Source organism: Podarcis pityusensis (assembly GCF_964106645.2).
Source record: "Podarcis pityusensis genome assembly, chromosome: 8".
NCBI lineage: Eukaryota > Metazoa > Chordata > Lepidosauria > Squamata > Lacertidae > Podarcis > Podarcis pityusensis.
In genome coordinates this window covers 6274633-6297305 of record NC_138033.1, presented here as the reverse complement: position 1 = coordinate 6297305, position 22673 = coordinate 6274633, and the positions used below count along the sequence as shown (strand labels likewise).

The window sequence follows — 22673 nt, the reverse complement described above, 5'->3', positions numbered from 1 at the left end:
ACCCCATATATAGATGGACACACCAGGTGACAGCCTCCGAGGACGGACCGTGCTGGTGTGTCTCTGCAACAGGTGTGGACTGAACCATTTCTTCACCCCGAATGAAGACACACACTCACGCATAGAATGATTTAAAGAGAGGCATGACCAGGACCTTACAGGAAACGCTTATTACCGTATTTTTTGCTGTATAGGACGCACCGGACCATAGGAGGGGGAGGCAGCTATCTGCAAGCCTTCGGAGCACAGCGGGAGTTCGCGCTGCACTCCAGGGGCTTCAGGCGGCTTCAGCGAAAGAAACGCGAAGCCTCCGGAGCACGGGGGGAGCTCGCCCTCTGTGCTTCAGAGGCTTTGCGTTGCTATTGCTGAAGCCAAGGAGCCTGCATTCGCTCTATAAGACGCACACACATTTCCCCTTAATTTTTGAAGGGGAAAAAGTGTGTCTTATAGAGCGAAAAATACGGTATTTCATCAATTTACGTCCTGCAGGGATCTGAAATCATGCACAATTTGGGAACAACTGCTGTGTGATCATTACAGCAGGTCTGCATTACCGTGGCACGGACTTTAACGACCTGGGCCTTAAAAACCATGTGATTACAGCACATGTAATGATTACTAAGCAGTTTTAATTACTGCAGTTCATGCATCTAAAGAGCTTCATTTGGACTGTATACCCAACCCCAGAAGAGAGGGAGCCCAACTTCCTGTTAAATTTAGCTCAAAGCAGCAATACTGGGCGTTATCCCATTTTAACCCAATATATCAGGCAGGGAGCATGCCCCATGGTTTGGCACGACCCATGTAGGTGGCGCACAGCCAATGCCTCATGGGTGTTACCCCATAATCCCCTGCAGAGGTCACATGATCACTGTCAGGGCAGTCTGCATTCTGAGATCATGGGAACCTAGTTGCTGGTAGAAGAACGTTGCAACCCACTGTGGCGCCAGTCGCTGTTTCCTAAGCAGCACTCTCACCAGGGAGGAAGGGGCACGGCCAACATTTTGCGGAGCAAGGGTGGGGGCAAAGAATACAACACATCACAGTAGGGTGGGATGGAGAGTAGGCCCACTGCCCATCGTGGCTCCATCTTGTCTTGTAAGATCAAACACAACAAGATCCCAGCAACTTGGTTCATCTCACAGTGCAAAACACCTCGGCCGCTTCCGGACTGTCGCTATTTTGTGGGTGGGATTCAACTGCACGCCGGCAAAATTCAGGCCACACGATTAAAGTGGATTTGGCGCCCCTGTGCAAAAAAGCCACTTCTAAAAGCAAATAAATAAGGAGTCAGGGTTGGTTGGTTTGTGGTAAGGGAAGTGGCAGAAAAACGCACCGGGAAGTGTAGGACAACCATTGCTTGATGTGATTAGGGAAACTGGTAAATGTGTCCGTTTTTGTTCCTCTTGGGTTCTCATTTTTTCCAGTCCCAAGTTCACCACTCCACATTTCTACATCTGGTTTTGAAACTGTTTTTAACGTCCACACGAAAATTCACCATAATTTAGTGTGGCTTTTCCTTAACACACACAATTTTGTAGGCAGTTTGTCTAACTTGCACATTCGTTGGCAAAACTACTTCCCCTAGTATACAGTGAATTTTGGCACACTATTTTCACCAATATATGTACGCTTTATGCACACTCTAGCATGGAGTATGCATTTTTGCACACATTACCTAAATCAGGGGTAGTTGACCTTTGTATACCTACCGCCCACTAATGCATCTTTTTTGATGGCAAAAATTTCCTTACCGCCCACCAGTGCTCAATGGAAGGGGGATTCATCTTGTGCCATAGAACCCCCTACTGCCCACCTAGAATCCTGAAACACCCACTAGTGGGCAGTAGGAACCAGGTTGACAAACCCTGACCTAAATAGTGAGCCACGTTGCAAAATTCAGAGAAGTGTGACTTTCCAAGGACACCTGTGTTTTATTTCAAACATGGTTTCAGAAAGTGTGAATTAAGTAGGTCCGCCTTCAAGGGAGAAGAGAATTTTGCCCCACCCCCTAGACATGATGCTCTCTAACCTCCCTCCAAACAATTCAGAATAAACACCCAATAAACAGTGGATACACAGAAATCAAGATGAGTGCTTGAAGGAAGAGGACAACTGGAAGCGAACCACACTAGTTTTGACATACTGTGCTCCATCACCAGCTTGCAACATAAGCCCCAGTGTGCAAGCCTCTCCCTGTTCACATGTAGGAACCATGCAATGAAGTGAGAACAGGAAAAAGATGGAGGAGTTTGGGTTGAGGAAGGAGTAACCACAGCCAAGGATGGAAAAGTCTAGTGGAAGAGGAAGTGTGTTGGAGAGATGGATCAAGGGATGAGGAGTTCGAAGGAGAGAGGGAGAGGGCAATTATTTAGAGGGAAAGGGGGTTCCACCTGGTTTCCATCATGGGAGAAAGACAAGAGACCCCCGCTTGCCTCTCATTAAGCTCTCGCCTAGAAGGACATTCCCAAAACTGAGCTATCCAACCTTGCGCAACACTACAGTGGTACCTCTGGTTGCGAACGAGATCCGTTCCGGAGGCCCGTCCGCAACATGAAAGGAACGCAACCCGCAGCGGCGCGTCTGCGCACACGCACGTTGCGATTCACCGCTTCTGCGCATGGCGTCATTTTGCGCGTCTGCACATGCGCGAGCGGCGAAACCCGGAAGTAACCCTTTCCAGTACTTCCGGGTTGCCACGGGACGTAACCTGAAAGAACGTAACATGAAGCAGACGCAGCATGAGGTATGACTGTATAGACTTTAACAGGAACAGAATAAGAGCCTTCTAGATCAGGTCCATGGTCCAGCTAGTCTAGCATCCTGTTCTCAACCAGATCCATTTTTGGGGAAACCTGGAAGTCAGACCCCAAGCACAAAAGCCCTCTTCCCTTCTGTGGTTTCCAGCAACTGGTATTCAGAAGCATTGCTTGTCGCCATTGTTATGGAGGCAGACTGCAGCCATCATGACTAGTAAGCCATCAATAGCCCTCTCCTCCATGACTTCGGCCTAATCCTCTTTCAAAGCCATCTGAGTCAGTGGGAGCAAAGTTCCGTAGTTTAGCTAGGGAACGCCCCCCTCTTTGGACCGGAAATACAATACAGTTCCTTTGGAAGTGGAGAAAAGCTTGTTCATGCAAGGAGACATCGCTTGCTGCTCAAACGCAGTGGTACCTGAGCTCTATCGAATGGGAGAGGGTGTAATATAGGAACACAGGGAGCTGCCTTCTACAGAGTCAGACCGACCTGGTTCAGTAGTGTCTACACTGAGTGGCAGCATCTCTCTGGGCTTTCAGGCAAGGACCTCCAGCCCTAGCTGGAGACCCCGGGCCTTGAACTTGGCACCTTCTGCATGCAAAGCTCTACTGCTGATCTACAGCCTTTCTCCAGACAGCAGAATTCCATGGACTTTTGGAACTTGGTTTTGAAGCCCCTTGAAGCGGATTGTTCATGCAAGAAACCCTTTCTGGCCAGAGGCCTCCATCTTCATGCTCGACGAAAGGATTTACTGATCCCACTTCCGTGCCTTTCGCAGCAGCCTGACCCACAGAAATCAAGCAACGAATCCTTTTCCCCTTCACATGGCAGCCATGTTGGGAAAAGCTTCGCCTCTTGAATTTCTGCACATCAAGGCTGTCGCTAGAGATACAGGTTTGAAGCTGGTATCTGGGCATTGGTCCCATGGATAGAAATGGATAGAGGCATATCCATTTGCTTTTTAGGGTACCCATTTGCTTTGGGGAGCAGAAAGGAGAGCTGGGGGTTTGTTGCATGTGGTCAAAATGAGGAAGATTCTGGTCTTTGTCCTGGGAGCCCGAAAAAGGGCTGCGAAGTGGGATTTGTGGGACCCTGCAACCCCAACCCCAGATCGCTTGGTTGTTCCTAAGTCCTGCCACACATATCTGCCTCTGGCTAAGCATGGGGAGGTGGGAACCCCCCAGGAAGAGGAGAGGAGACGGGTGTGCGCACACAGCAAAACAAGGTCAGGGAGAAGAAGGCAGAGAAGGGGTTTAGAAAGGAAGGGGCACGGGTGGGTGGGTGGGTGGGTGGGTGGGATCACGGCAGCGAAGTCGGCACCTACCCACTTGTCCAAGTCAACACCCTAGAGGGTCAGCCAGCAGAATTGAGAAGCCAAAGGAAAGAAGAGGAAGAGAAGATAAACCACGCTGGATACTCAGTCCACAAGCCAAGGCGGGCACAGCACAACACCAGGAAGCCCTTGGTCGCCTCAGCTAGCATCACAGAGACGCCGCCACCCACCCGCTGCAACCACACATACCTGCTCCAGGTGTTCCCACTGCGGACGGGGCTCAGGCCGGCTCTCGCCCCATCCCCAAACATGCATGCAGGGGTCTTCTGAACCATACCCACAGAGCACATAACCAGGTAATATTTGAAAACAGGTGGAGGCTGTTGTGGGGTGAACCGGAAGGCCGGGCACCTGGACAGCACCATGGTTCTGTTTAGGCCTCTTGCCCTGAGTGTTACCCATTGTGCAAGAGGGTGGCTGGGAAATGAGGGCACACGTAACAGCCCCTCCGTTGCATCGCTAGTGGCCTGGATCCTGCCACCCTTTGCATGTTGGGCTGAACTCCTGCATTGCCTTGCGGCACAGTCAGAATCCTAAAATGTGTGTGGAGTTTCTAGGACAAAGGCCCTCCCACGCAGGGAAACGCTCAGGTCCAATATGTATAGCATGGGTAAAGAAACTCAGGCCCCTGGGGAATCATATGTGGCCCTCCAGACCTCCCTACTTGGCCCCCGGGACTCTCTCCAAGCCACACACACCGCCAGTCTTGCTTTTCAGTCTTTCCCTGGGTGGGATGTGTCCTTGTGACTCTTGCTTGGACAAGAGGGTGTGTGAGCACATTCAGAAGCTCCTTTACTGTACAGAGGCGGGGTTTACTTTCATTGCTCCACCCCCTTTTGCCTCTGGCCCCGCCCACCCGCTGGCATGTGGTGGACCCTGGAAGGTGGCAATGTGGTTCTCAGGTTGGAAAAAACTTCCTTGCCCCAAAGTTGATGGGGCTGTGATGTGCTCACAAAGAAACGTTAGCCGTACTTACATCAGAACCCACCTCGACGGTGTTGGCTAGCATTTCCTGAAGCGCTCGTACGGACAAGGACTGTTCCAGGCTGAAGCAGCATATGGCCAGATCCGGGGGGACTTTCTGTGTGTGTAGAAAACACAGGTTTGCTTGGTTTTTTTAAAAACAACTTGGGTGGGTAGTGTTCCCATATCATAATAATAAATTTATTATTTCGGTCACAGACCAGTTCCAGCTCACATACAATATCAGGGAAGTCATAAAACACGATAGGGATACATTTAAATTTGCAGTTGGGTATAACAGGGACAGGTATAACAGATATAACAGCAGTTAAAAATATATAATTTAAATCTTAATCACTAAAATGGTCATTTATGGCCTTAGTCACTGTGGTAGCACAGCTTGTTCCCTAAGTTTTATGGCAGATGCACAGAATTTGGCCACCCTTAACGAGATCTCTGGATCCTTGGTTCCCATATCGAATTAGTGAATTTGGTGGGCACGTCAGAGACTGCAAATTACACCCCACTTTAATGGCAGTGCAGAAGTAGAGTACTTTACGGCTGAGGTAAACAGCTGCTATTGGGGAGCTGCAGAGAGACCAGGGACTTTGATGAGGTTGCCAGATTACTAGGCAGGTCTCACCCTCATAGCAGCTCTCACAGGCCCTTCCAGTCTCCTCCCCCGCCTTATAATTTCCCCAATTTCCTCATATCCCAGTGACCATGATTAACTGGAACCACGCAAACCCATGGACATCAGATTCTGGGGTGGCCTTCAAAGCACAAGAGTTTTGCGCCAAGGTTTTCTTGTCTCTTGAAGTTTATTACCAGCCAGTGGATACGTTTGCACATAATGGTATGCCCCTAGTTCGTTCTGATCATGGTTTCTTCAACAAACCAATAATCAAACAGAAAAGCAAGCAAGCGAGTCGCGGCTTGTTTCTCCAAAGTTTCTGCAAGAATCCGGAGTGGTTTAGCAAGGTTTAGCAAGGTTGCCGAGTTTGGACACGACTCCAGAGAACAGTGAAAAAAGCCATGGTTTATAAGCCTTCAACAGACCATGGCTTCACATCACGGTTTGTTGCTGGAAAACAATCCGCGGTTAATTATTTGTTATTTATTTCATTTACTAATCGGTTCCTGTGAGGTATTCTGAAGCCATATGTTCGGACACTCAGACAAATCATACCAGGCCACCGTCATAAGGTCTGACATAACAATTTCCCTGACTCTGACGGCAACCACCAAACTCTGGTCAGATCGTCTTATTGACTGTTCCAACCATGGGATAAACTAGTATAGATATTTCCTACCCAGCTGCCCTTTCCCCAGAAGGTACCTGAGCGTTGGAGGTAGGTTCTAGGAAACACAGCCGGTTGCCGAAACCTTCTGCAGACAGACATAACTTCAGCTGTTCCTTCAAGATGGTGGCAGAGCACTGAAGAACGACCTCATCATCCTGAGGGAGAAAAGAAGAGCGTCTCAGAAATGCAGGCTCAGAAGGCCGAGATCCTGGGGATGCCAAGTCTCAGTCCTTGATCAGCAACAGAATATTCTCTATGCGGAAGGCATTCCTAAAAGACGCCTAGCCATGATTGGAAACCTCAAAAGAAGATTCTGGACTCTCCAGGGCAAGCACAGCAAAGTGGTTTTCTAATTATAGTTTTCCCAATTTTCACCCTGCATCCGATTTTCCGATTAAGAAAGTCTTCCTCTGTATCTATCTCCCACTCACCTGAAAACCACTCCCCATGTCTCGCTTTTATATTCTGTAGGATACACCCAACCAGATCGTTTAAAATTGCCTCAAGTTATGGTTTTTTAATCGAGATCTACGCAGAAATAATATCCACTGAGGAGAAGCCCACTGATGATGATGTTCAATTGCTTGCAGAGTTTCACAACCTCTGCACGCTACGCACCTACTGAGAAAATGTGTGAACAGAAAGGAACCTATCTAAATGAACATATATATTTTTATCAAGTATTATTGTGAGACACAGGCACCTTTTCATGCGATTCTGGCAGAAGCATAAATTAGCCATTCGCAGAATTGCCTGCGGCGAGTTAAGAATTGCTTCCAGGAAACTACACCAGGAACTTTTCTGAAGGCTTCCACCGCACCCTCACTGCGAGAAGCCAAGTTACAGGGAACCAGGCAGAGGGCCTTCTCGGTAGTGGCACCCTCCCTGTGGAACGCCCTCCCACCAGATGTCAAAGAGAACAACTACCAGACTTTTAGAAGACATCTGAAGGCAGCCCTGTTTAGGGAAGCTGTTAATGTTTGATGCATTACTGTATTTTAATATTTTGTTGGAAGCCGCCCAGAGTGGCTGGGGAAGCCCAGCCAGATGGGCAAGGTAAAGGTAAAGGGACCCCTGACCATTAGGTCCAGTCGTGGCCGACTCTGGGGTTGCGGTGCTCATCTCGCTTTATTGGCCGAGGGAGCCGGCGTACAGCTTCTGGGTTATGTGGCCAGCCTGACTAAGCCGCTTCTGGCGAACCAGAGCAGCGCACGGAAACACCGTTTACCTTCCCGCCGGAGCAGTACCTATTTATCTACTTGCACTTTGACATGCTTTAGAACTGCTAGGTTGGCAGGAGCAGGGACCGAGCAACGGGAGCTCACCCCGTCGCAGGGATTCAAACCGCCGACCTTCTAATCAGCAAGTCCTAGGCTCTGTGGTTTAACCCACAGCGCCACCCACGTCCCTGTAGATGGGCAGGGTATAAAAAATAAATTATTATTATTATTACTTGCCAAACCTGTTTGGGAAGCAACACCAAAATAAACCCTGTGGACGGGAGGCAAAAGTTGGGGTGAGTGTCTGCAATGCAAAGACTGCCCTTAACTCTCAGGAGGGGGCAATGGGGATGGCTACAAAATCCCACACGCCTCCCGCACGCCACACTCGACTTCATTCTTCCTTCCTAGGAACTGCTCTCGATTCAAAGGGCACTCCGAGCAACACAGCTTTCTTAATGCCTCCCACAGAGAAAACTGTTGCTGGAACATGCTACCCGCAAGCCCAGCCCCAGCCAGCGAGAGACTGAGGCAGGACACAACAGATCCTTTTCCATAATGAACAGAAGCAGGTGGCCAAGCCGCCTGTTTATGTCCTAGCCAAGGTGGAGAAGGGGAAAGGGAGATAGCCTGTCCAGTTTTTTTGGGAGGGGGCACTGCTGCCCGTGACCTTTATTTTTATGTAAATATCCTGGGAAGCTCTTTCTCCTAAGCTTTCTCTATCATCTGTGTTTTGTCTTGCAATTCAATTATATAAAAAAACCCCACCGTCTTTAAATGACAAGGATAAAATATATGCCTGCACTCGAGAGCTGGCACAGTCAGAAGGACATGAGGCTCTTAATAATAATATTATAATAATTTATTATTTGTACCCCACCGATCTGGCTGGGTTTCCCCAGCCACTCTGGGTGGCTTCCAGCAAAGATTAAAAATACATCAAAATGTCACACGTTAAAAACTTCCCTGAACAGGGCTGCCTTCAGATGTTTTATAAATGTCAGGTACAGTGGTACCTCTGGTTAAGAACTTAAATTTGTTCCGGAGGTCCGTTCTTAACCTGAAACTGTTCTTAACCTGAAGCACCACTTTAGCTAATGGGGCCTCCTGTTGCCGCTGCGCCGCCGGAGCACGATTTCTGTTCTCATCCTGAAGCAAAGTTCTTAACCCGGGGTACTATTTCTGGGTTAGCGGAGTCTGTAACCTGAAGTGTCTGTAACCTGAAGCGTCTGTAACCCAAGGTACCACTGTAGTTGTTTTTCTCTTTGATATCTGATAGGAGGGTGTTCCACAGGGCGGGCGCCACCACCGAGAAGGCCTGCTGCCTGGTTTTCGCAGTGAGGGAACCGCCAGAAGGTCCTCAGCACTGGACCTCAGTGTCTGGGCAGAACGATGGGGGTGGAGATGCTCCTTCAGATATACTGGGCCGAGGCCGTTAAACTCAGGGTCGTGGGTTTGAGCCCCACATCGGGCAAAAGATTCCTGTGTTGCTAGAGTCTGGACTAAATCACGCTTGTGGTCTCTTCCAACTCTACAATTCTACGAACTCTATTATTCCATCTGCCTGGCGTCGCTTTGTTATAGGAAAACCTTGACTTCTGGGCTTGACTTGTCCCCAGTGTGGAGGAGGAACGTCAGTTGGAAGGGACCCCAAGAGCTGACTAGCCCATTCCTCTGCAATGCAGAAATCACAACTAAAGAACCCCTGGCAGATTACCATCCGACCTCTGCTTAAAAGTCCACCATCTTCCAACCTGGGGGTTTATATCGTCCTGCACCCCAAGAAGAAGAAGAAGAAGAAGAGTTTGGATTTGATATCCCGCCTTTCACTCCCCTTCAGGAGTCTCAAAGCGGCTAACACTCTCCTTTCCCTTCCTCCCCCACAACAAACACTCTGTGAGGTGAGTGGGGCTGAGAGACTTCAGAGAAGTGTGACTGGTCCAAGGTCACCCAGCAGCTGCATGTGGAGGAGCGGGGAAGCGAACCCGGTTCCCCAGATTACGAGACCACCGCTCTTAACCACTACACCACCCTGGCTCTCCCCGATCTTCTGTGGCTTCAACTCCTGAATTTGGAAGGGGAAGACGGACCTAAGGAGGACCAGTAGGTCAAAGTGAAGAGGAGCTCCCATAATATGTATATTTTGGGGGGTGAAGAAAGACGCAGCCTGTTGCTCCTATCCATCAGGCCAGTGGTCCATCTAGTCTACCATCCTGTCCCCCCCGGGGACCCATCAGTGGGAAACTCGCAAGCAGGATTTGAACACAAGAGCACTCTCTTGTTTCCAGCAACTAGTAGTCAGAGGCATTGTTAGAAACTCAGATATATAGTCTAATCACCAAATGTAACCTTGAACCTAGGCTGTGGTTGCCACAACACAGGATGGATAAAAATCAATGGTTTAAATAAAGCGGATTTTTTAAAATTTAAATCAGATTTTTTAAAATTTAAATTGGATTTTTTTAAAAAAAATGCTTTTGGAGGAAAAATCTTTCCAAATATAGGCTTATATTTAAGTTAGCCTATGCATCAGGAAATAAGGATTTGTTTTAAGTTTTTCATGTGTGCTAAAACTCAGTCTAAGTTGTTGGTTTAAAAAAAACCACACGTTTAACCACATCAGTTAACAAACATGGATACATATGCTATAATGTTATTGTTTTAGTTAAATAAATTGTTTAAATTGTTATTAAGGAAATGATTATTTTTCTGCTTCCAATAAAGTACAGCAGAAAAGTTGTCCAAATATAAACAATAGCTCCGTTACTTCCGGGTCGCCGCGGAGCGCAACCCGAAAACGCTCAACCTGAAGCAACTTTAATCCGAGGTATGACTGTAATAGGGTTGCCATATGTCCAGAATTTCCCGGACATGGCTGGTATTCAGCCCTGGTCGTTTCAACAGACCCACGCCAGAGGTTGAGCACAAGACCTTTTTTGCATGCTGGGCACATCTTCTGCCATTGAGCCACAAGCTCTTGAGAGAGGAAGAACAAGAGAGACAGAAAGCGAGGAGAATAGACTGAGCAGGCTGATCAGTTGTGAGCGGAGGAAGATGGCCCTTATTTTGGAGCGACACATCCACAGCAGGGCTGCTGCTCCTGTTACACATCAGCGCACAGAAACGGATCCGGCCCAGTCCCCGGTGTCCTAAGATGGTTCGTCTGTCAGAGAGATGTCAAGGAACAGGACACCAGCTGCCCTGCTCTAGGAAAAGAGAAGGTTTTTTGTTTACACATGGTATTTCTTTCTTTCCTACTTAGGTTTTTAACGGAGAAGTCTGGATCTCTCTTTCGTGGTTGATGATCCTATAAATTACGGTTGCCATATTTCAAAAATTGTTGAGCTTTGTTGTTGGTGGTGGTCTTTCAGCTATTTTTAACAAAAACAGCCCAAATCTACATGGGATGCCATATGAATTTCCCCAGAAATTTCGGCAATTTCTACATTCTGCGGGTTCACGTTAAGCCATAGTTTGATGTTCTTAACGATGGTTTGACTCACGTGGAAACCAGGACAGAGAAACGTCTTCCTTTTTCTTTCCTTTTTTTGAGGGAGGGGGGCAGTTTGTAGGGTTGCCATGCTGCAAAAAATGAAAATAATCCGGACACAAAAGTCGTTGAGCATTTTTGGAGACACGAGAGATTGGACCTGGGACATCGGAATCCAAAATATGTTGCCATATTTTTAAAAACTGGGTGGGGGAACCAAAGTTCTTGAGCTTTGGGGGACAAAGCTGTTGAGCTTCTTTTGCAAAAATTTTCCCCCAAAAAATAAAGTTTTTGAGCTATTTTAAAGGAAATTCGCCAAAAGAGCAACACTTCAGACATGAGTTGCCATGTGTCCGGACATGACAGCCATTTCTACCCAGATACTTTCTGACGGCCAAATCCCGGCTATGTCCGTGAAATTCCAGATGTATGGCAATCCTAGCAGTGTGTGTGTTTCACAGTGATACAATTCCCAGAATAGCACACCCGTCAACATTTCTCCGATGAAATTAGCAGCATCCTATATTTGTAGTCTAAACCACAGAGCCTCTTGGGCTTGCCGATCGGAAGGTCGGTGGTTCGAATCCCCGCAACGGGGTGAGCTCCCGTTGCTCGGTCCCTGCTCTTGCCAACCTAGCAGTTCGAAAGCACGTCAAAGTAGATAAATAGGTACCGCTCCGACGGGAAGGTAAACGGCGTTTCCGTGCGCAGCTCTGGTTCACCAGAAGCGGCTTAGTCATGCTGGCCACATGACCCAGAAAAACTGTCTGCGGACAAACGCCAGCTCCCTCAGCCAGTAAAGCGAGATGAGCGCCACAACCCCAAAGTCGTTCACGACTGGACGTAACATGTATATTAGTAGCAATAATTTTATTATTTGTACCCCGCCCATCTGAATGGGTTACCCCAGCCGCTCTGGGCGGCTTCCAACATACATTAAAAATGTAATCAAACAGCAAACAAATTCCCTATAGAGGGCTGTCTTCTAAAGATTGTATATAATTACTTATCTCCTTGGCTTGGGGGTCACATAGTTTAATGATCAATCTCTCTTTACAGGGAAAACTGCAGCTCCGTGAAGGATATTTGGGGCCTCCTAACAACGCTCAGCACCCTTAACAAACTACAATTCCCAGAATTCTTTTGGGGAAGCCATAATTGTTCCAACTGGGACCGTAGTGAGGCTGCATTTTAATGTTTTAATGTTGCATTTTTAATCTTGTTTTTTAAGTTGTATTTCAATCAACTTGTTTTTATTATTGGTTGTTAGACACCCTGAGCCCGGTCTTAGCTGGGAAGGGCAGGGTATAAATAAAAATTATTATTATTATTATTATTATTATTATTATTAAGCAGGGTTGCCACGTCTGGAATTTCCCAGATATACCTGGAATACTGCAATTGGAAGCAGTGTCCGGGCAGAGAACGGCAAAATGTCTGGGACGCATGACAACCCATGTCAGCTCAACAACTTTGCCCCTGCCCCCCAAAAAACTTTTGAAGTTTAGGGGATATGATTAGTTTCCTTCTTGGGAAGTTAAATATATGTGGAGGGAAACCGTTTTTGGGGAAGCAACTTTTGTTCTCTGTTCCTAAAAGGCTGCTTTGTGTGGTTGGGCTAAAACGACAGGGAAAGGCCAGGGCCTATTTGAGCAATAATAATCCTCACATTTATTCAGTATTTTTCCTGCCCACCTCCGTGGAGGTCTGCTCACCTAGGCTTGCCATATTTTGAAGAGTTAAAAAAAAGAGGACATATTCGCCGACTCCTACTTTTAACTATGGATTGCTAGGACGACTCTACCCATGAAAAAGAGGGCATGTCCTGGAAAAAGAGGACATATGGCAAGCCAAGGTCACCTCAACCCACTGCAGTTGGAGCTACTCAAGTCTGAACCTCGACTCCAGCTCCACCACAACAAGGCAGAGAGAGGCGGCCATTTTAGCCACGGTTGCAATTTGTCAGTGATTCAGTTTGTCATTATACTTTTGCATTTTCTGCCTCACATGTGTTGTAAACAAAAATTGCCCTTTTCCCTTATGGGGTATCCAAGAGCCCATATAGAGTCCTTACGTAGGTTCCCTATTGGTAGGAGAAGATAACAGAGGCCAACCAGAGAATATTGAGAAGCAAAGCAGCTAGGAAGCTTGATCTTTATTGATCTGTTGCAACAGGGTGCTCCCCTCACACACAGGAGAGAGGAGGGACCCAGAAAAACGGTGCGCAAGGCCTTATAAAGACTTTTGAAATTGCCACCCTGTAGATCAAGACCACCCCCAGAAACATCATACATACATCACAGAAGGGGTGTAACCTAAGACCACCCCTCAGATACATCACACCTACATCACAAAAAAGGCGGTCTAAACAGAAATTTGAATGTTGTTTTTCTCCTGTCGTTTATCTCCTGTCTGGCAGGTTACTTGACTGGATTTCCTGGGGAGCCTGGCCAGTCTTTCGTAGTGATAAATACTTAGTTCCTGGGCCAGGTCACAGGCTCATACCCTATTCAAACACAGACATACCCTTAAGACAGGATTTGTGAAGGAAAAGACAATGGGGAGGTTTCCCACTTTGACCTTGCAGAGAAAACATTTGCTCAGTTTAGGAATCAAAATGGTTTCAGGTTGGTCTTCCTGTGCGGATCTATGTACGTGCTTGGTTGGTACATTTATGAACATTTCCATATATTTAAGACCTCAAAATTCCTATCACAGAGGCTAACATATCAGAGATTGGCCCTGCAACCTCAGGTTTATAATCCACCATCCCTACAGGGTTTGCAGTGTTGAGACCTGAAACGATATCCATTTCTGTGCTCCAATGCACCACCTCGCTTAAATCCATGTTCCCTCAGAGACATGCACTTGTCCTTAGCTCACACCCCTGTCCTCTGGCCAGGAGCCCATTGCACACTGTGATTTTCCTGGAATGGGGAGATCTCAAGCTTTTATTTATATTGCACAAAGATAATGCAATTTATATTTATTTATATTGCACAAAGATAATGCAATTAAACGAAAACTGCTTCTCTGCGATATAGCACCGCTCTCTTAAAACTTCCACACAACGGAGAGCAAGGTCGATGTCCACCGTGTTTCTAACTCAGATCTATTCCCGTGCCTTGCATGTAGAAACATAACAGGTAAAGCATTTTCCATCGCTTCCTGTTTATGTTCTGGCTTCTTTCAGTACGTTTCCGAGCACAATTCAAAATGTTGGTGCTGAACGTTAAAGCCCTAAGCGGCCTCAAAGGCCCAGTATACCTGAAGGAGCGTCTCCACCCCCATCTTTCTGCCTGGACACTGAGGTCCAGCTCCGAGGGCCTTCTGGTGCTTCCCTCACTGTGAGATGTGAGGTTACAGGGAACCAGGCAGAGGGCCTTCTCGGTGGTGGCGCCCGCCCTGTGGAATGCCCTCCCATCAAATGTCAAGGAAATAAACAACTTTCTGGCTTTTAGAAGACATCTGAAGGCAGCCCTGTTTAGGGAAGTTTTTAATGTCTAAGCTTTTAATGTATTTTTAATGTTTTGTTGGAAGCTGCCCAGAGTGGCTGGGGAAACCCAGCCAGATGGGCGGGGTAGAAATAATAAATTTATTATTACAGTCATACCTCGGGTTACAGATGCTTCAGGTTGTGCGTTTTCGGGTTGCGCACCGCGCCGAACCCAGAAGTACCAGAACGGGTTACTTTCAGGTTTCGGCGCTTGCGCATGTGCAGAAACACTAAATCGTGCTTTGCGCATGCACAGAAGACCAAATTGCAACCTGCGCATGCACAGATATGGCGCTGCGGGTTGCGAACGTGCCTCCCGCACGGATCACATTTGCAACCAGAGTGTCCACTGTATTATTATTATTATTATTATTATTATTATTATTATTTCAATTGGGGCATGGGAGCTTTTGACCCGCTTGCCCAAGCATGCTGCTTGCTCACATTAAACCGCAGCTTGCATTAAACTACGGTTCATTATGATGTGCAAACTGGGATTGTGGCACATTTTTTGGTGCCAAGCAGCCTGAGTTAGCGAATGGTAATAAGCCGAGTCACGAGAAGCACAGGCCAGCAGGGATTATATCATCACAAGGCTGCCATTTCCTGCAGCCGCCATCGATCAAGGGCATGGAAGCATGACGGAGAAGGGCCAGTGCCGGAAATCAGCACAAGAAAGGGCACATTGGCCACAGAACAGGGAGGAGCAACAGCCGCGGGGGCTTTGGAGCGTCGCCAAATGTGGGGAAAGTGAGTCAGAAATCATCCGGGAAAGAGAGAGCGGTATCCGTGAACTGCCTGTCAGCTGCTTTTTGGCCAAAGGCAGCATCAACGTTGGCAGTACGGGACACAAATTGGGTCTGGGGATTCAGGAAACCCAGGCTCCATCTATGGAGGAAAGAGGGTGACAATGGCTAGGGCACTGGGCTTTGGGCTTTGGCCTCCCTTTCACTAACAAGCTCTCTCTTATCTTCATTTTGCTTAGATCAGGTGAAATATACTCGGAGTCGAGAGTGGATTTCATGCTCTTTATTCAGCTCACAGTGGTGAGGAGGAATGGAAGTTCCCCCAGAATGTCTGCTTTATAGACATTATTTACACAAATGGGCCCCACGTGATTGGCTAATTCCGGGATTCTCCTGTAGGCCAATCAGGGTGAGGATTCACTTCCAGCTGGAGCTGGATTGGGTAGCTCCTGTGGACCAACCAGACTGCTGCATTCTGGGGCCTATTGTTCTAGGACCAATCAGACTGCTGCATTTTGGATCCTATTCAACTCAGTACATAACATCAGGGATCAGCAAACTGTTTCAGCAGGGGCCGGTCCACTGTCCCTCAGACCTTGTGGGAGGCTGGACTCTTGCGGGGGGGGGGGGAAATGAACGAATTCCTGTGCCCCACAAATAACCCAGAGGTGCATTTTAAATAAAACGGCACATTCTACTCATGTAAAAACACGCTGATTCCAGGACCGTCCGTGGGCTGGATTGAGAAGGTGATTGGGCCGGATCCAGCTCCTGGGCCTTAGTTTGCCTACCCATGGCTTAGATGTCCATTAGTCGTTCTCACCCCTAAGCCCACAAGTTGGGCCCTAGATTTCCAAATTAAATCTAAAACGAGCATGGTGATTTAAGAACGGCTGAGACTGGGGCTCCAGAACACCTAGTTCAGGGGAATCTTCAGCCCTCCAGCTGTATTGGACTACAACTCCCATCAGCCCCAAAAGCAAAACCATGATGAATGCAAGATCAGGCAGATCCACACCATTTACAACACATGACTTCCCCTCAAGGAACCCAGGGAACTGTAGCTTGCCCCCCCAAGCTACCAATGCCCTTGGAAAACTACAGTTCCCAATATTCTCTGGGGGGAAAGCAATGTGCTTTAAGTGTGCCTTGGGCATCCTTTCAAGGTACAATGGTACCTCGGGTTACAGATGCTTCAGGTTACAGACGCTTCAGGTTACAGACTCTACTAACCCAGAAATAGTACCTCGGGTTAAGAATTTTGCTTCAGGATGAGAACAGAAATCGTGCGGCGGCGGCAGAGGGAGGCCCCATTAGCTAAAGTGGTACCTCAGGTTAAGAACAGTTTCAGGTTAAGAACGGACTTCCAGAACGAATTAAGTTCTCAACCTGAGGTACCACTGTACCTGTTCTTCGCCGTCATATTACCACCTGGAAAACAAATAGGAACGAATGCTCCATAAAGACTTACGTAGTCTAATCACTGCATAACCTTTCTGCAAGCAGGACAAATGCTCAATGAATAGATCACCTGGAGGAGGACTTCAATCCTCAGTTTCTCCATCTGCAACATGGGCTGGTAATGACATGGGCCGACTGGCTCTAATGGATTGCTGTAAATGGATTACAGCGGGTGCATGGATTCAAAAGTGCTTCGGAGAACACTAAAAGCCATTGCAAAAATAAAATGAAATGCTATTACGGCGTTATTTGTTCCCACTTTATTCACCTATCCAATGCTTTTGCAAATCTTGCGCCGAAATGAACCTGCTCTCTTAGCCCTTTAGGCAGGAAGGCAGGCCTCCGCCGGGCTCCTTGCACTCGACTCCCACCTAATCCTTTCTTCGATCGCAGCAGGAAAAATAAACTAAGAGGTGAAAAGGCTGGGAGGGCAATTGCAAGTCTGCCCCCGCAACCCTTTCCCGTTCCATTTGGGAGGAGAAAGCAGCAAATTCTAAGGATTTTCTTTTCCACCCTCAGAGGCTTCACAACCCAAGCGGAGGCCTTTGCTGGAAGAACAGCTGCTCTCCTCCAGAACTTTCTCTGCGCTAATGAGCTTCCTTCTTAGCTATGGGGATGGAGGGAGGGGACGAGACAGTGGGACTCGATGATAGCTGGGGCACGGAAATATAAGGTTCTGCGTCCTCATCATTCCACGCATTCCTGACCAATTGCCATGTGGAGGATTGCAGCTGGCTCTGGGGAGGAGACAGCTGTTTGGAACAGGGAACCCTTTGCTGATAACACGGCTATCTCTGGGGCGGAAGAAAGCTCTTTGAATCAAGGGGGCGGGGGGACACTGAGCACAATTCAAACTGTTGGTGCTGACCTTTAAAGCCCTAAACGGCCTCGGTCCAATATACCTGAAGGAGCGTCTCCACCCCCATCGTTCTGCCCGGACACTGAGGTCCAGCGCCGAGGGCCTTCTGGCGGTTTCCTCACTGCGAGAAGCCAAGTTACAGGGAACCAGGCAGAGGGCCTTCTTGGTGGTGGCACCCGCCCTGTGGAATGCCCTCTCACCAGATGTCAAAGAGAAAAACAACTACCAGACTTTTAGAAGACATCTGAAGGCAGCCCCGTTTAGGGAAGCTTTTAATGGCTGAGGCATTACTGTATTTTAATATTTTGTTGGAAGCCGCCCAGAGTGGTTGGGGAAGCCAAGCTAGATGGGCAGAGTATAAATAAATTATCACCATCATCATCATCAGGAAAAGGCAGAGTTGCAACCTTCCCCAACCTTGCTGGACTCCCATCCTCCTCAGTCAGCAGGACCAATGGTCAGAGATGATGGGAGCAGCAGTCCCAAAACATTAATTTATACCCAGAATTGGCAGCCCGCGGTCCTCCAAGCATTCTAGCAGTCCAACTCCCACCAGTCCCAGCCAGCATATCTGGTGGTCAGAGAAAGTGAGAGGTAAAGGTAAAGGACCCCTGACAGTTAAGTCCAGTCGCAAACGACTCTTGGGTTGCGGCGCTCATCTCGCTTTACTGGCCGAGGGAGCCAATGTTTGTCTGCAGACAGTTTTTCCAGGTCATGTGGCCAGCATGACTAAGCCGCTTCTGGCGAAACCAGAGCAGTGCACAGAAACGCCGTTTACCTTCCCGCTGGAGCGGTACCTATTTATCTACTGGCACTTTGACGTGCTTTTGAACTGTTGGGTTGGCAGGAGCAGGGACTGAGCAACGGGAGCTCACCCTATCGCGAGGATTTGAACCACCGACCTTCTGATCGGCAAGCCCAAGGCTCAGTGGTTTAGACCACAGTGCCACCTGCGTCCCATATAAGTGAGAGGTACAGTCTAATAATAATAATAATAATAATAATAATAATAATAATTTATACCCCACCCATTTGGCTGGGTTTCCCCAGCTGCTATGGGCAGCTCCCAACAGAATAATAATAATAATAATAATAATAAAGTGATAAAACATCAACCATTAAAAACTTCCCTAAACAGGGCTGCCTTCAGTCTAATGTCACTGACAGGGCTTCAGGCTCACCATTCCTGATTTAGAGAGGCATTTGTTATTATTAGGCAGCCCTGTATCAGGAAGTTTTTAATGTTATATTATGTTTTTATATGTGTTGCATGATACCAGAGTGGCTGGGGCAAAATAGTAGTAGTAGTAGTAGTAGTAGTAGTAGTAATAATAATAATAATAATAATAATAATAATAATAATTTAAGGCAGGGAGGAAAAGGATTAGGGTGGGTGTAATTCAGGAAGGTAGGGGTGGAATTTGGGAACAGGTTGTCTGAAGGACTACTTACAGCCATACACGCCTCCCTTTGTGTCAGGAGTGCCAACCTGGCCCCGCAACTGTAGGTGCCCGGGCCATGGGTACCATGCAGTGTGCATGGCTCTGGCACCAAAAGTTGTGGATGCCCGGTCCTTTCATGGGGAATTTTGTGGGTGCTCGGTCTCCCAGGGCCCCAGGGAGTTGGCACCTATGCTGAGTGTTAAGATCAGCACCTGAGTCCTACAAGAACAGCAGCCACTAAAGGCAGCAGGGCCTTTTCGGTGGTGTCCCTACGCCTTTGGAACAAAGGTTTTAAAGACTTATTTATTCCAGTCTGTTAATGTTAGCATGCTGGAAGACAAGTACATTGCATGTGTGCTGGAAAAGCAAGGTCCCAGCTCACTGTGTGTTTTCCCTGGTGCAGAATGCCTGCAAAGTGGGAGCCCAGCTAGGCAAATAGGAAGCTGCCTGCCTTATACTGGGTCAGCCCACTGTTTCAGCAAGCTTAGTGTTATCTATACTGGCCGGCTATGGTTCTCCAGGGTATTTGGTTCCCTTCCATATATTGACAAGCTGGAAGGTGTGGACAGGAGGGCGACAGAGATGATCAAGGGTCTGGAAACCAAGCCTTATGAGGAACGGTTGAAGGAGCTGGGCATGTTTAGCCTGGAGAAGAGGAGACTGAGAGGAGATATGAAAGCAATCTTCAAATATCTCAAGGGCTGTCCCATGGGAGATGGAGCAAGCTTGTTTTCTCCTGCTCCGGAGGGGAGGACTCGAACCCATGGCTTCAAATTACGAGGAAAGAGATTCTGACTAAACCTCAGGAGGAATTTTCTGACAGTAAGAGCCATTCGACAGTGGAACGAACTCCCTCGGGAGGTGAGGGACTCTCCTTCCTCGGAGGTTTTCAGGCAGAGGTTGGATGGACATCTGTCATGGATGCTTTAGCTGAGATTCTTGCATTGCATCGGACAGGAGTCCATCTGAACGTCACTTGGGGATTCTGAGAGCTGAACTTGGAGCCTTCACAAGAGTACTGCTGCTGCCAACACGTAAGTCGACCAACGGCCCAACAATGTAGGATAGAGGGCACCCTCAGTCCCGGAGCCTGCCTTCCTCCTCACAGGCAACTCATCCATAGCTGTCAACTGTCCCTTATTTGGCGGGAAAGTCCATTATCCCAGCGCCTTGTCCCGCTGCTGTCCCTTATTGATGATGTCCCTTAAATTTCCAGGGTTTCAAAGGAAGCAGCTCCTCTCCTTCCCTCCCTGCCGGCCAGGGAGGAGGGAGGCTCCAACTGTGTTGCTTGGCTGCGTTGCTCACCCAATAAGGAGTCTAAGAATGACTGGGAGCTTGCATGCCTTGTGCCGATCAAATCGGCCGCGTTGCCTGGGGACTCGCCTTTGCTCAGCGCTTCCCAGCGGAGAGGGGACGGTGGTTTTCCTTGCTGCATCCCCTTTGCCGGGTTGCTGCGCTGTGGGAACCACCGCTTGAGGCTTCGTTTGGCTGCTGGCTGGGCTTTCTGCCTTTGGCTTGGAGGGGCTCAGAAGTTGAACATACCTGTGCTGGGAAAATCCCTTATTTTGGCTGCTGATCCCTTATTTTCGAGGCTGCTGGTCCCTTATTTTCAAATCTGTAAGTTGACAGCTATGGCAGAGACACAACAGGCAACCTCTTCTGCGGGCAGGTTATTCTGCTGCATCTCTGACCAAATCCTACTTGTTGCAGAGATGTGCCCACTCTGCATTAAAGGCTAGCTGGAAGAATGCCAGGCCAGAAGGGGGAAGCATGCAGGGACACGGCAAGCAGACTCCTTTGTGAGCAGAGCCCCTCAGTCACCTGGGAACTTTGTAATTTTTGAAATAAATTTATTTCTTGTGCCGTGTTAGTGTGCTCCAGCCCCCAGTTAGGAAACTACTGTATTAACTCCTTTCAAGAGAGAGTAATTAAACAAGGTCTGGGAGAAGACTAAAATAGCAAGAAACTGACAGCTTGTAAAATTATTCGGGAAGATCCCGGGAGAATTGTCTGCCCCTCTGAGATCTGGCACCCAATAGCTGAAGAAGGTAATAGGCAATATTTACGTTTCATTTAGCTAATGAGCTGGCGCATGTCATTCCCACTTAAATTAAGCCTAGATGTGAATCAATATGCGGGTGGCATTCAGTCACGTCGTGGCAACTGCAGGCGGCGCTTGCAAGCTCTTGTAGAATAAACCTGGTCCGCCCCCCACAAAAAAACCCCAAACCCCACCCTGGGTCAATTCTGTTTTTGAGATATGGAAAGCGATGGGATAATGGCACTGGAAAGTACGGCATGATACTTGCTTTGGCCCATCATCGTCTAACAAGTCAGAGTGAGGGCTCACTAAGTATAAAATGCCGTGTGATCTCCCTGCAAACAAATCAAAGAATCATAGAATTGGAAGGGACCCCCCTCCCCCAGGGTCATCTAGTCCAACCCCCGACATTGCAAGAATATGTAGCTTTCCCATTGGGAGATCAGCACCATGCTCTAACCAACTGAGCTTTCCTTTTTAATTTTTTTTAAAAAAATATTGTTTTAATTACAGTGGTAAGGTAAAGGTAAAGGGACCCCTGACCATTAGGTCCAGTCGTGGCCGACTCTGGGGTTGCGGCGCTCATCTCGCTTTATTGGCCGAGGGAGCCGGCGTACAGCTTCCGGGTCATGTGGCCAGCATGACTAAGCCGCTTCTGGCGAACCAGAGCAACACACGGAAATGCCGTTTACCTTCCCACTGGAGCGGTACCTATTTATCTACTTGCACTTTGACATGCTTTAGAACTGCTAGGTTGGCAGGAGCCGGGACTGAGCAACAGGAGCTCACCCCGTCGCGGGGATTCGAACCGCCGACCTTCTGATCGGCAAGTCCTAGGCTCAGTGGTTTAACCCACAGCCCCACCTGCGTCCCACTTGGGTTAAGTACTTAATTCATTCCGGAGGTCCGTTCTTAACCTGAAACTGTTCTTAACCTGAGGCACCACATTAGCTAATGGGGCCTCCAGCTGCTGCTGCACAATTTCTGTTCTCATCCTGAAGCAAAGTTCTTAACCCGAGGTACTATTTCTGGGTTAGCGGAGTCTGTAACCTGAAGTGTCTGTAACCTGAAGCGCCTGTAACCCGAGGTACCACTGTATTGCTTTTAGCTAGTTTGTATTACAGTGGTTCCTCTGTATACAAACTCAATCTGTTCCGGAAGTCCGTTCTTAAACCAAAATCATTCTTAAACCGAGGCGCGCTTTCCCTAATGAGGCCTCCTGCCGCCGGTGCCCTTCCACTGTTCGGATTCTGTTCTTAGACCGAGGTAAAGTTCTCAAACCAGGACACTATTTCCGGTTTTGCAGAGTTTGTAAACCGAATCGTTTTCAAACCAGACTGTTCTTAAACCGAGATACCACTGTACCTCCTGTGTTATAATGTTGTTTTTAAATGTCGTAAAAGCCACCTTGGATCCCAGCTTGGAAGAAACACAGGATACAAACACAGTCGCACCCCAGAAGTCGAACAGAATCCATTCCGGAAGTCTGTTCAACTTCCAAAACATTCGGAAACCAAGGCGCGGCTTCCAATTGGCTGCAGGAAGCTCCTGCAGCCAATTG

The 22673-nt window shown here is 48.0% G+C and overlaps 1 protein-coding gene across 12 annotated transcripts in view; it reads right to left on the bottom strand.

Moving 5' to 3' along the window:
- Positions 1–22673, bottom strand: part of RYR1 (ryanodine receptor 1) — a 204767-nt gene that overhangs the window by 165225 nt on the left and 16869 nt on the right. For 8 of the 12 annotated variants that reach the window (XM_081018547.1, XM_081018554.1, XM_081018555.1 and 5 more), the window contains exons 2-4: positions 6393–6512; positions 5067–5171; positions 4082–4102 (exon numbers count right to left, since the gene is read on the bottom strand). In XM_081018547.1, coding sequence (XP_080874673.1) covers positions 4082–4102; positions 5067–5171; positions 6393–6512 — 246 coding nt within the window. The remainder of the gene's footprint in view (positions 1–4081; positions 4103–5066; positions 5172–6392; positions 6513–22673) is intronic. The other 4 variants (XM_081018553.1, XM_081018558.1, XM_081018550.1 and 1 more) reach the window with 1 other exon arrangement.